Below are 14,774 nucleotides of genomic sequence, written 5' to 3' on the forward strand. Positions count from 1 at the left end.
GCACATTTTGTATCCACACTAGCCTTTATCATGATATAAGTTAGGTAATACATTCTAACTTAATTTTATGAATCTAACTTACTAAAAAGTTGTTTACATTGCAAACCTTGAAAAGTTTCACGTTATAAAAGATGAGAATTGTGAATTATTTTCTTTAGGGACCATAATTATCCTATGTTGGTAGTTTAGGGACGTAATAAGCAGTAATATGAAATTTAGAGGGGCGTTAGGTGTTAAAAGTGTTTTGCAGGCTCACTCTTATTGCGCCACGTCTCACGACCGACCCATCACATGTTCTTTTCCTCCAATGAACCGTGAAATTTCACCAAACTATCTCCCATTCAAAGAGGAGTTGTTTGCAATAAATATACACTTCAAATGTCAATTTCGGATTCTAAGTTCTATCTACCTCATGACCCGTCTTTTGCCATTGAAACTACTCCTTATTGTATAAAACCTAGAAAAATACCATGCATAATGCTTTCGGTAGATCTTAATTAGTTTAAAATGAATAAATATAATGAATACGTGCCACATTTAAAAATGTCATGCACAAAGCTATGAAGCACTAGTTATATTTGAAATGATATACGTCAAAAATCATATAAAACAAATAAACAATATATTTCAATCTCAACTTATTTTAAGAAATATAATTTCTCTTAAGCCAAAATTTTAAAACTCAAATTATAAATTATTATACATATTAAATCGGGTATCGGCTTATGAACAACATCCAATATTGAGATGTCGGCTTAGGCAGTTTAGCTGCAGCGTCAATACCAGACGGTTTGGAGTTGACATCCATTTGGAGTCACCATCATTATTCTTCTATCCATGTCCTACACATGTTGTACTTCCCACCACCTTTTTTTGTTGGTTTAGTGTTATCAACATAGTTTACTGTAATTATTATTAATAGTGAGATAGACTGAGTTCTATTTACGCACTGACACTAGAGGTGCGGGGTGCATACTTGGAATGATAAATATGAACTCATGAATACGAGGGTCCGAAGGAATTGATTTAATCAATTGTTGATATATATATATATATATATATATATATATATATATATATATATATATATATATATAATTTAAACTCCATGTTTCATCTTTTCCAAAACACCGTATTACCCTCCAAAACTTCATCTTCATTTTTTTATTTACTTTTAAATTCAATCATTCAAATATGTGCTTATTTTTAGTATCGAAATAATATAGCTAATGTGTTAATTTTGTATGGCAGTGCGTTGATTTTTTTTTATGTAATTTTAGGCTTAATGTATATCGTTGGAGTTTCTTAATAAATTTACGAGCAAGAACTAATGTGTAGTTTATTTAATTATGTAGTTATATTTTTCGACAAGATACATAATTATAAAATAAATAATAATTTATGAAAATCAACAAGGATAGTGATTTCATTTACCATCATTGACACTCCAAATTCCATTTTATATTCCAACATCCAAACTCTATTATAATATATGGCAAATTTATTTGACACTCTCACTACAACTTAATTGTTTTTTAATATATTCGATTTTTTTTAATATATGCGATTTCAAATTAAAAGTAATTAATTAGTCATTATAACTCTTGAGTTTTTTTAGCATTTGGTTATTACTTGGTAAGACTTTTTAGTTTCCTCATATTATACTTATTGTAGCTCTTTTAGTAGTATATAAATAAGTTTTGATCATAAAAAAACAAAATTGTGTTTGAAGCAATTTGGGATTCAAATATGAAGAGTTGAAAAAATGATCAATAGTTATTGCAATACAAATTTTTCTTGGGATAATAATGTTTCTATATTTCAAATGTATGTTGATTCCTATTATTTTTTTATGATTTATAGGTCTTTAATAAGTTTTTTATATATATAAATTTTATAATAGATGTTGTAGTGTTTTTATGTAATTAGAAGTTATAGTATATTTTTGTCATGCTATATATTATTTTTTCTATATAGAAATCAACATATGTTTGATATAAAATTTGCACAACTTAAAATGGTGTATAAAATCATCAAAAGTTGTACTATTTTTTTCATACCATTTGTTATTCGTTATATAAAAAAATTACATACTTTTGATATACAATTTATACAACTTAAAAATTTGTATAAAATCATAAACTAATAGTATACATAATCAATTATTTAAAACTATGACAGTTAATAAATCTAATTAGTTAATTATATATTTATTTTGCTACTAACATTAGATTTTCATGTGTAAATATTGAATTACAATTTGTTAAAGAGTACTATTTTTTAATTATATAATAATATTTTTGTGCAATGTTCAGAAAAATAAAATATTTCTCATCAATGTCAACTTTATAGCATCTTCAAATAAAATTAAAGTTTTTTTATTTTGAAAAAAGTAATGAAAAAGTTTAAAGTTTCCCTATGGGGGAATTTGTAATCAAAGCTTATTCAAACAAAATTGTAATTACAAACTTTTGTTATAAGCGTTTTCAATATTATGGCCAGTTTCATATATTCTCAACAAATTATTAAATAATCGAACTCATATAAAACAATAGAATAATATGAATACAAATTAGTTGATGCATAAATAATTTGATGAAAAGACTATCATCTTATATTCTTATGACGCGACATAAAAATATTAACTCTAGAAAGTCATATATTACACTCGCAATAAACGTACCAAAATAAAAACCCGAGGTTGCCGCCGGAGTGACTTAAACAAGAATCGGGCTGATTTTTACAAGCGGCCTCCATGGCAGCTCCTACTCTTCCGATAACCTCCCTGCCACGGCACCACCACGTCTCTCTCCCCCCTGCAATTGCTTCCATAACGGTCAATAACGACCGATACTTTTCGAACCACCCAACAATTTCACTGGTCAATCAATGTTCGAATTCGAAACAACTCAAACAGATTCACGCCCAAATGCTCCGCAACGGTCTTTTCTCCGACCCCTTTTCAGCCAGTATCCTTGTCTCCGCCTTTGCCCTTTCTCCTATTCAAGACGTTGATTATGCACACAAACTGTTCGACCAAATTCCCAAACCAAATATCTACACTTGGAACGCGCTAATTCGCGCTTACTCTTCCAGTCAAGTACCCATTCAAAGCCTCTCGATTTTTACCCGGATGCTCTACCGATGTGATGAAGTGTTACCTAACAAGTTCACATACCCTTTTCTGATCAAAGCAGCATCCGAGCTTTTGAATATGAGAGTAGGAGAAGTTCTTCATGGGATGGCTATCAAGACGTCCCTTGGTTCTGATGTTTTTATACTCAATTCTCTTATACATTTTTATTCTACCTGTAAATGTCTGGATTCAGCGTATAGAGTTTTCCAGAATATTCCTGTGAGAGATGTTGTTTCCTGGAACTCCATGATTACGGGTTTCGCACAGGGTGATCGTCCTGATGAAGCTTTGAAGCTGTTTCACGAAATGCAAGGTGAGAATTTGAAACCCGATAAAGTAACAATGATGAGCGTCTTGACTGCTTCAACAAAGAAGTTAGATTTGAACACCGGCAGATGGGTTCATTCTAATATCCAAAGGTACGGAATCAAAGAAAGCTTGAATCTAAACAACGCATTGCTTGATATGTACACAAAATGCGGAAGCCTAGAAGACGCCCAGAAACTGTTCGATAAAATGCCTGAGAAAGACATCGTCTCATGGACAACCATGCTAGTTGGGTATGCAAAATCAGGCGATTACATTACAGCCAGGAAGCATTTTGACACCATGCCTAGTCAAGATATTGCTGCATGGAACGCCTTAATCTCATCTTATGAACAAAGTGGCAACCCAAAAGAAGCTTTGGCTATTTTCAATGAACTACAATTGAGTAACAAAGCCAAACCTGATAGTGTCACCATGGTTAGCACTCTTTCTGCTTGTGCTCAAGTGGGAGCCATGGACATGGGTGGATGGATTCATGTTTACATCAAGAAACATGGATTCAACCTCACTTCTCATCTCATAACCTCATTAATCGACATGTATGCTAAATGTGGGGATCTAAATAAAGCCCTTGAGGTTTTCAATTCAGTCGATAGCAAAGACGTTTTTGTCTGGAGTGCCATGGTTGCAGGTTTTGCAATGCATGGACGTGGAAGAGACGCGATAGAACTATTCAAGAAAATGGAAGAAAACAATGTGAACCCTAATTCTGTTACTTTCACTAATCTATTATGTGGTTGTAGCCACACGGGATTAGTTACAGAAGGGCGTGATTTCTTCAAGAAAATGGAGGATGTTTATGGGGTTGTTCCCGGGGTGAAACACTATGCATGCATGGTGGATATGCTTGGGCGTGCGGGTTGTTTAGATGAAGCTATGGAGTTGATAAAGTCAATGCCAATGCCTCCTTTGGCTTCTGTTTATGGAGCTTTGTTAGGTGCATGTAAACTCCATGGAAATGTGGAAATTGCTGAAGAAGCTAGTAGTCGTTTGATAGAACTTGAGCCATGGAATCATGGTGCGTATGTTCTTTTGTCTAATATCTATGCCAAATTTGGAAAATGGGACAAGGTTGCTATGTTAAGAAAGAGAATGAAAGATATTGGATTAAAGAAAGAACGCGGGTGTAGCTCAATTGAGGTGGATAATCGCGTTCATGAGTTTGTTGCAGGAGATAACACGCATCCGCAATGTGTGATGATATATGAAAAGCTTAATGAGATTTTTGAGAAGTTAAAGTTGATTGGGTATGAGGCGAATCGATCTCAAGTTCTTCAATGTGTTGAAGAAGAAGATATGCAAGAACACGCGTTACATCTTCATAGTGAGAAGTTAGCAATTGCTTTTGGGTTAATTGGTTTGAAAAAAAGTCAACCGATTCGTGTTATGAAGAATCTTCGTGTTTGTGGAGACTGTCATAATGTTGCGAAGATGATTTCAATGGTTTATGGTAGAGAGATTTTGTTGCGAGATCGGTATAGGTTCCATCATTTTAAAGAAGGCAACTGCTCATGTAAAGACTACTGGTAATTCGGTAATTCTTTGGGTTTAGGGTTTAGGGTTTGTTTCGAATATAATGTCAACATAACAATGTACTTTTTTACATTTGTTTAGTAGGCAAGTACATCATCACTATTAAGCTCACTAACTTCCACCACTAGTCATTGTACTTTCAAAAAGTGTCCACAAAATATATTTTTATAGGTCTAAACCGAAAAATGTAAAATTATGTACTTCTAGAAGACTAACTTTCTAAACTCATCTAAAGATTAGAACATGCATTAGGAACAAGAGGCAATTTCTCTATATACATGAACAACCTCTTCGAGTTCTCTTTTAATATTATAGCTAGATCGGCTGCATCACTTGCTTCAACACATATCCATAGATCGGCTACCTTCAATCCTTTTAGGGTTTCCCTACAAAAGGGACATGATCGCGATCGCCCATGCCTAAAAAACAAAAATACAAGTCAAAACTATTAGCTTTATCTCCATATTTAGGGTTTTCTTCAAGATACTAGCAGGCAAATTTGTAAAAAGTTAGAACTTAACAGGAAAACCCTAATTTCTCTAACTTTCTCGGTTAAAACGGATCAAGTAAAAAGGAAACAATGTTGTTAGCACATAGTGGGGCCCACAAAAGAAACGAAGGTTACCAATCCCTATAGCATTTGAAGCATAGTGAATGGGTGCAATTAGGCAACACGACTTTGGTCTTTGTTTCCATGCAAATCCCGCATTCGGATTCTCTTTCGATATCATCATCTGAGAGTTTTCCCTTTTCCAAACCGTCTTTTCGTGAGTACTTCTTCAAGCATATCTCCTTGTTTTTCCTCTCTTCCAAATCCATAATCCCACTTTGTAGTTGCATTATTGATGGAAATATAACACCTGTTTACATAAACTCATAGGATTTATAAGACCAAATCAACTTTGAATCCCACCATTTTTCAGAAATCTCACCATAAAATTGTCTAATGCTTGCTTTTCTTTCATGAACATCCATGGAAGTTTTTCCATCAGCATATAACTGTTTCATTAAGCAAATAATGAACCTAATGTTCTTATCTAATATCTACCATATAGAAACACAATAATTTCTTGAAGAAAGTTACCTGATAAACAAAAACACGAAGCAAACCAAGGGCTCCTGCGATTTTACAATCTGCCCATGGGAAAAGATAGGAGAACAAGTCTACAGCTGGACTGAAATAGATTCTCATTTGAAAGCATGCTCCATTATCATCCTTGGGGGAATTTAATGCTCTGGACAACAATGGTAGAATTCATTCAGTAAATCAATCATTCTCCTAAAAATAATACTTAACTGATCTTGGATGAAGCCTAACATCACAAAAATCATCGTCGTTCCTCATGTAATTCTATGATATCGCAAACAACTAAACATCAAAACGACATTTTCCAAATTAATGTGTTCACAAACTTTGATCGATTCCACAAATTACCGATGAACTGTTAATAGATAGCTTCAAATCATGTTTGCGAATGTGAAACAAGCGAAGATGATTCGAGATACTTACAGAGTATTGGCATGCTGAATATCAGCTTCGAGAGCTTTAAGCGAATCCTTATAATTCTTCCCCATTACGATAGCTTAACAGTCGAAATTGAGAAAAGCAAGGAGATCGTTTAACAGTACTCAAAAGCAGTTTTCTATGAATATCGAAAAGGATCCCAAATCGCTGATTTTCGGTGAATCGACTTTTTCCTCGAAAAAAGATATTGGTATTGCGCCTACTATTTGCCACTCGGAGTAACGATTACACGAAGAACTGTACACTTCCTTCAATTTTGGTTTTTTTTTTTGTTTTAAATTTTAATGTAAAAAATTGTTTATTATAATCGATAACTTTGACATCAGAAAAAAAATAGAGATATTCACCGCGTAACCAAATCTATTAAATATATATTACATGTTAATAAAAGGTTCAAATAATAACACAACGTAAAAACAGATATGATATACTTTATTATCAAAATATTTAATTGTTATATTGATTGAGATATCTTTTATAATTAATAAAAATTTGTTTACTTATTAATTAGGGGGAAAGAGTAACAATGAAAAGAGATAATTATGAAAAATGTTTGTTATCGGAAATAATAATTAGTCAATTGATTATATCGCTGGTTTTTAGAGATAATTATTTATTGGGAAATTAAGCAATCTAAAGTTTTTCAAAAGGAAATAGAAAAATTAAGTAATTCAACCATCGTATTTGAAAAAAAATATATTAAAAAAATATTTTCTAATATATGTCCTAGGGTACAGGGGCGGAGCTTCAACGATTTATTCGGGGGCCGAAAATATAATATGTATAAAAATTGGTAAGCAGGGGGGCCACAACCAAAATTTTATACTTTTGTGCCTAAAATATATAAAATGAAACTAAAAGGACTATTTATAACCAAAAATTCAGGGCGGTCACAGCCCCCCCCCCCCCCTAGCCCTAATAAAGCTCTGCCTATGCTAGGGTATATATAAGAAACATTTATTGAAATGTTAATGACGAGGATTATATTACCATAATTATGATAATATTTCTTATAATTAATACTTCATTTAATGTTTTTTATATGTACCTTAAAACACATATTAGAAAACCCCTAAAAAATAGTAAAAATAATCATTTTCGGACCAACAAAAAAACATTTTTTTTTAATTGATTCTGAAAAGACATTTTGGACCAACATATCGTATTTCGGGCTAAAATTTCAGATTTCAAAAAAAAAACACTCAGGAATTTCAAGAACAAGTACAAAATCCAAAAAACAATTTTGGAATTTCGATAAAAATTTTCATTTTTTACTTAAATTTAACAAAAAATTAAATAAACATAGTAAATATAAACTATATATGATATTAGTATATAAAAATTATACATTTTATTGAAAAATAGTAACATTAAAGATTTCGAAATATAGCATTTAACATTAAAAACAATTTTAAAAAAATGAAATAAAAAGTACTCCGGAATATCAACAATACTTCAGAATGAAGGCATTCTAGAGATAGTGGTTATCTTTTAAAAACTGAAAAAAAAAATGATTTTTTTTAAAACCTCATTTATAAAGGTTAGACTACGTAATTTTCCAAGAAAATACATTTTCTTGTTTTAAAAAAAATAACTATGTTTTCGGAACGCCTCATTTCAGACTACCGTTTATATTCTGAAGTTCTTCCGAAATGTCAATTTCAGGTTGTCTAAATGAACACTTATTCCTGAATGTTAGATTCAAGATTTGATCTTCAAATTTCTGAGTTATTTTTTTGGGTTTTTTTCCATTTTTTTTAAAGAAATATCTCTATTTTATGTCCGAAATGTCTATTTCGAAGTGTTTAATATGACCATTTTTCAATAAAATGTCTTATTTTATGCACTAATATTATATATATTTCGCATTTAATATGTTCGTTTAACTTCTTGTTAGATTTAAGTAAAAAACAATTTTCTTTTCTTCTCGAAATTCCAAAATTGTTTATCGAACCTCATATTAGTTCTTGAAATTTCGGAGATTTTTTGTTCTAGAATGCGAAATTTTAGTCCAGAATCTGAAATATATTTTTTTGTCAAAAAAATATTTTTTCTTGATCCGTAATGTCCATTCCTGACCAAATAGTTATTTTTGCTAAAAACAAAATTTTTGGGTTATATATTTCAAATCAACATTAAATCGTGGTTATGTAACATCCCAAAAATACGGTTCAAAATTTTCATTTTTAATATACTAATTATAAAACTATTTGTCTGAAAACAACCATAGCACAAAATCAAAGTATCAATAGTCAAAACATGTCATGATAAAACAATATAAGAGTGTAAATCTCAACGATCTCATGCGTGGAAACCTGGTGTGATGTGTTGCAATCATGCCGACTCCTTTCCCTTCGTAGAAGAAGTACCTAAAACCAAAATTGAAAACCGTAGGCACAAAGTTTAGTGAGTTCCCCTATCATACCACATACCGTACAATAAACATACTGTCATGCATATCTGGGTGCCCAGCCTACCCTACTGAGCATATATGGGTGCTCAACCTACCCTTGTCAGGCATACCGGGGTGCCCGACCTACCCTTGTCAAGCATAACTGGGCGCTCGACCTATCCTGTCAGGCATATCTGGGTGCCCGACCTACCCTCCGGTTTATTTCAACTAGTTACGGGGACTATTTCACCCCTACCACTACCATGTAATAACATAACATAACATATTGTCAGGCATATATGGGTGCCCGACCTACCCTCCGGTTTATCTTAACCGGCTACGAGGTCTTACCTACCCCTCCTACCACTATCACATAATATCATAGCATATTAGCACATAAATCATAACAGATAGTGGCATACCAGACAATTATCACAAAGACAATCATCTCAACTATAAGCAACTACTAGTGGGTCGGCATTGGTGCCTTCGACCCACTTCTACTGGAAGGTAACTCACCTCGATAATTGGGAATAGCTGCAAAGACTCCTGCTATGAAATCAACTCCTCTCAGACTCCTACACATAAACATTTCCTTTAATTATCCTTTCGTACTCATGACCCCTTAAGTGTCACGTCCGCAGATTCGGGCTAGTCAATTTAGAGATAATGAGCATCAAAAATAAGTTTTTGATGGAAGATTATTTAGAAGGAGTAATCTTAACCAAGTTATAGTATATGTCATAAGGGTTCCGTACATATAAAGAACGTCGAAATCTGAATTATATGGAAGAAGTTATGGCTCGTCGAAGTTTTACGGCAAAACCGGCACCGCACCGCGTAATGTAAAAAGTGAATTTTTGATAAACTACTTTTTAGCCTTAGAGATCTAAATGGAAGTTATAGTATACGTCAAACCGAGAGTGTGCATAAAAAGAACGCCCAAATCTGACTTCGTATGAGGAAGTTATGATTTTTCTAAGATTTGGCATAGCAGTGCACAACCCGAAATTCGAATTTTAGATCGATCCATTTTTGGCCAACGTAACCTAAATGAGAATTGAACATCTCATTAATAGGAGCTCAACGATAAAAAGACAGACGAAAACGGAGTCCGTATGTAGAAGTTATGAATTTTACGTAGTTATTTAACAGTATAATCTTCTCATAGTGTTAAATTTAAAATTGGTCGATAATTAGCCGATGGATTCAAAAGGAAAGTTGTAGATCTTGTCTTTACCTATGTGTGGATATAAAGAACGTCAAAAACGGAGTTCGTATGCGAAAGTTATGAATTTTTAAAGATTGGTTGTTTTACCTACGTCCAACGCCACGTGTCAGCACCAGACTTCGCCTTGGAGCCTACGCAAGTTCACGACGTGAGCACCCTTTTTCACGACGTGAGCACCCTTTTTCACGACGTGAATCATCCCAGACAGCCTATAAATAGAGGCGTAAATCACCCCAAAACTCACACTTTTCATACTCTTTCTCTCCCATTACCCCCAAACCCTCTTCCCCCTTCCCTAGCACCTCCTAGGTGTTAAAGGCGAGTCCCAGAGCGCCAGAAGGCTCCGGGAAGAAGAGCTTTTGGCTCAAAAGTTCTGCCCCTACAGAGACCAACTCCTAGACAAACCCTCGGTAAGTGAGTTATGCTTACCCTACTTTAAGTATAACTTATGTTTAAGTTCATTATCGTTATTATGAACCTATAAACAAGATTTATCAGTGATTCCAATTTGTTATACTGATTGATCTACTTATGGAGATGATGTCTAGTCTCTGATTTAGTGAGGTGTTTAAAGTGGGATTTCCAAACAGTATACTTCGTATACCAAACAGATCCTACCTCCGATATGATCCTACCTGGTTGTTCCTTACTTGATAGATCATGAAAGTAGACTTTGAGTTAATGACGAATCTAGACTAATAATTAGTCGCAATAAATATTAGACTAAAATCTAGTGGTAATAATACTAGGTTTCGTTGAAGGAAATCATATTGTTAAGAAGCGAAGCACTGCTCGAATTTTGAGTCGTCACTTTAACAAGTGAGTGCATGGTTACTTTCATCTTACACATATATATGAAGTATTTTATATAAATTACGTGCTATGTGTGCATATTATACGTATACTTGCTATCTATGCTAGATGAACGATTTTATACATGTTTTAAATGATTTAAACTGTATATGTATTTTATATCTACAAAATATGTTGGGTAAAACATGGGTAGATTAGAGATGAGATAAATGATGAGCGATGAAAGATGAGATGAATGATGAGTGATGATATATGAGTGGTAAAATATGGTGAGAAACGATGACCTAAGCGATGAGCCAAGCGATGACCTAAGCGATGAGCCAAGCAATAACCCAAGCGATGGCCTTGTCATCTAGCAGAGTATGGATGACAACCACATACTATTCTAGACAGTCCAGTGGAACACTAGCAGGCTCGCAACCTGTAGGTGTTGTGAACGATGTGTTCACCCGGTGTACTCTAAAAACCCATTGACATGTATTGCGAGTGGACTCTCGAAAACGATACTGTCAATAAACGAGATAAACCCTGGCGACTATGCAGACTTACTGCCTAAACCATGGTGACGATGGACTTTATGCCTATTCCTTAGGATAATCCTTAGGAATGAATGGACGAGGAATAGCTGATTCTTAGAGTAGATCCTTAAGAATAGAGAAGATAATGGGGATGGGTAATTGGGTTAATTGTTTGATGTTTAAACATAATATTTATATTATTGTGGGTTGAAAACACTATGTACTCACCAGGTTTCCCAACCTGACCCCTTAAGCTTATTTGTATCACAAGTGTCGATATAAAGTTACATTACACCGAGAGATTAAAGAGATGTAGATCACTAGTGTAAATAAATGTAAGTTCTGTTTATGCTTATAATTCTATATTAACGATGACATCCCAAATGTTTTAAAATGAATAAAAATACATTTCTTGGGAAATGCTTTGATAACGTATTTATCATGTTTTTCTGGGAACAAATTCCGCAACACTTTTATTAAAATTGGTACTCTGATTTTTATAAAGCATAAACAAAATCGTTCTTTTCTGACCGTGAAAATGGGGATGTCACAGAAGGGTCAAATTTGGTCAAATTCAAAGCCAAAGTCAACATCCTGGTCAAAGTCAACATCCTGGTTGACTCAACTCGTCGAGTTGGTCCATCAACTCATCGAGTTTCATGAATCATAAAACCTTAAAATTGCGATCTAACTCATCGAGTTCTTTCATGAACTCGTCGAGTTCCTCCCTATAACAGAGTCGAGACTTTTCAACACAACTTGTCGAGTTCCTCCTTAAACTCGTCTAGTTCTTCAGTCTTCAAAACCCAAAACCATGGCCAACTCGCTGAGTCATCTCCTAGACTCGTCGAGTTTGCTCAATAAACAGAAAAGGTTGGGGGACCACAATCCAACTCGCCGAGTTGGATGAACAACTCGTCGAGTTCTTTTAGTCTAAATCCATTCAGTCACTTCCAATTGAGTTCAATGCTTCCAAACCATAGATCTGGTCCCTTAGGGATGATATCTTACGTAAAGTTCCTATCTTTACTTGCATGCATGGACTACTTTGCTCAAAAGGCCAAAAGAATGGTCCATAAGTTGCACGGGACCTTCATGGCCATAAATTTGGCACCTTTATGCCATGAAGTTCCCTAAAGTCCCTAGATCTGAAGGGTTTTCCCACATTGGACGTCCAAGTCCCAAAGACTAATATTCTTAGACCAAAACATGGAGAAATCACTCTAAAACTAGATCTAAACATTGAATAGACAAGATAGGAACTTTATACCTCAAATGAACCAGAAATGGAGCTCAACTTTTGGATCTACTCTTATCCTTCACATCCTTGCTCCTTCTTCAAGAATCCTCTTCTTCAAATTCACAAAGAATGCACAAAAATGGCTCAAAACACTCAAAAGTGAACTAGGGTTTCGTGGCTAGGGTTTGGGATGATGGAGGTTGTAAATAAGGCCAACCTTTGGAGGTTAAGGTGTTTAAATAGGGTGCTAAACCCTTAAAATTAGGGTTTCATTCTGGCAGTCCTACTCGTGAAGTTGAGTCCCTCAACTCGTCGAGTAGACTTTAATTTTTGTGTCCAAATTCCATTCCTACTCGACGAGTTTGGGGCCTCCAACTCGTCGAGTTCCTGTACAAAAATGAATACATCTGATTTAAAATATATACCATTAACTGGGCGTTACAGGTTAGATTACTTAATTTTTCTTACTTATTTTATAATTTTTTTAATTAAACATGCATTAATTAATAGCATCCTATTATCTAGTTTTTCCTTGTGCTCCTGTCTTCTCTTCTGGTACCACGGCTGCTACAACCTGATCCTACAAAACATAAAATCTACGTAGTATCAGGCACAACGTGTTTGGTGAGTTATTCTGCTGTCCTTTCTTATCTTTCATATTTCTTTATCTTTCTCATACTCTGACATCTAACTCTTTGTCTAATAGCATACACTGCTATTCTTTCTTCTTTCATCTATATCTTCTTCTTTTTCTCATCTCATCTATCTCTTTCACTTTTATCTACTATGGTTCTCATACTCTTCTCTTATATTTCTCTTATGCTTTCTTAGCCTCTTCTCAGGCTCTTCTCATACTTTGCTCATACTCTATCTATTAGCCTCTTCTCATGCTCTTCTCAAACTCTACTCATACTCTATCTCTATCTCTAACTTTATCTCTTCTATACTTTTTCTCTATTCTAATCTTTCTCTTTTATACTCTTTTCTCTAATGCCTCATCACTTTGTTCTCCTCTATACCCAATGGTCACATTACATACTTTACTCTAAAGGAACAACCTCCCACCACATTACCAGACACACTCAACCAGTCTTACCTCTCTCTCTCTCTCTCTCTCTCTCTCTCTTATGATCCCTCGCGGATCCTTATTCTTTATGTTGGGTTGCAGATTCGTTTAAGTATTGCGTCATTGGGCTCGGTTATTAGTCCGATTATTTTGTACTCCGGTTTGGGCCTGTCCAACCGTGAGCCTGTTAGGTTTACTATATAAGAATATGCTTGCATGCATATTAGGTGGATGATTGAGAGATAACGATCTAGAATACAATAGAGAAAATTACGATAACTTTGACTTTCTTCATCGTTCGTGTAAACCTTCTAACCCTCTACAGTTGATGTTCTTGATCGAGCTCTTCTGAGGGTTGTTTTATAATCATTCGACACGTTTGATTCATTCTTGAGTTGTTCATTATTTTCGTGTTCTTGCTGTTTAATCTTTATTTACCTGTTTAAGATCTAATCGATCTTCAAGATTAAATTTTAATCTCATCAATTGGTATCAGAGCAGGAGGCTGTGTAATCGATACACTTCTTTTCTGTGAAAAAGGGTTCAATTAGGGTTTTCCGCAATTACTAATATTTATTGAGTCGTCATCTCATTATTGACGTATCTTGATATTTATTGTTTTGCCCTAATCTGATTTATTACAAGTCTGATCTTTGAACAGGTTATTCGAACATAATGGACGAGTTGCAATCGAATCCCATCAATATTTCCAACAGCATTGGATCAACCACGAAGATTCCCATCCTATACACCCATGATTATGAAGTCTGGGCGCATCACTTTGAAGACTATGTTATAGGATCTGAGGATAATGGATACCTCATATGGGAAGCAATTATCAATGGACCGTTTTCTCACTCTGCAACTTCAAGGATTATTAAAACTCAAAAGGAGTATAATAATCTAATGAAGGATGTTAAAGATATTGCACAAGATGAAAAAGATAAATTCCAGTGCAATATCAAGGCGTTAAGATTGATCAGATTCACCCTT

General features: G+C 34.3%; 2 protein-coding genes across 2 annotated transcripts; one reads left to right on the plus strand and one right to left on the minus strand.

Annotated features, from left to right (window-relative positions):
* Positions 1-2,630: 2,630 nt before the first annotated feature.
* OTP81 (Tetratricopeptide repeat (TPR)-like superfamily protein) lies at positions 2,631-5,107 on the plus strand. The gene has a single exon (XM_079003596.1). It carries the CDS (start codon positions 2,756-2,758, stop codon positions 4,991-4,993), a length of 2,238 nt encoding a protein of 745 aa, XP_078859722.1. The 5' UTR covers positions 2,631-2,755; the 3' UTR covers positions 4,994-5,107.
* Positions 5,108-5,212: 105 nt separating this feature from the next.
* Positions 5,213-6,754, minus strand: LOC145055302 (E3 ubiquitin-protein ligase AIRP2-like). The gene is made up of 5 exons (XM_079003597.1): positions 6,507-6,754; positions 6,081-6,231; positions 5,929-5,995; positions 5,622-5,856; positions 5,213-5,415 (listed from the first exon to the last, which is right to left on the minus strand). Exons 1-5 carry the CDS (start codon positions 6,569-6,571, stop codon positions 5,226-5,228), a joined length of 708 nt encoding a protein of 235 aa, XP_078859723.1. The 5' UTR covers positions 6,572-6,754; the 3' UTR covers positions 5,213-5,225.
* Between the last annotated feature and the right edge of the window lie 8,020 nt (positions 6,755-14,774).

The sequence above is a fragment of the Lactuca serriola genome, chromosome 5 (genome assembly GCF_051521515.1).
Source record: "Lactuca serriola cultivar US96UC23 chromosome 5, Lser_US96UC23_V15, whole genome shotgun sequence".
NCBI lineage: Eukaryota > Viridiplantae > Streptophyta > Magnoliopsida > Asterales > Asteraceae > Lactuca > Lactuca serriola.

Excerpts from the sequence above, each read along its gene's own strand:
- OTP81 (XM_079003596.1), top strand. The coding sequence starts at position 2,756 with ATGGCAGCTCCTACTCTTCCGATAACCTCCCTGCCACGGCACCACCAC.
- LOC145055302 (XM_079003597.1), bottom strand. The coding sequence starts at position 6,571 with ATGGGGAAGAATTATAAGGATTCGCTTAAAGCTCTCGAAGCTGATATT. Across the intron at positions 6,232-6,506 it reads ATTCAGCATGCCAATACTCT|AGCATTAAATTCCCCCAAGG; the intron begins GTAAGTATCTCG and ends ATTGTTGTCCAG. Across the intron at positions 5,857-5,928 it reads AAGCATTAGACAATTTTATG|GTGTTATATTTCCATCAATA; the intron begins GTGAGATTTCTG and ends TTATGTAAACAG.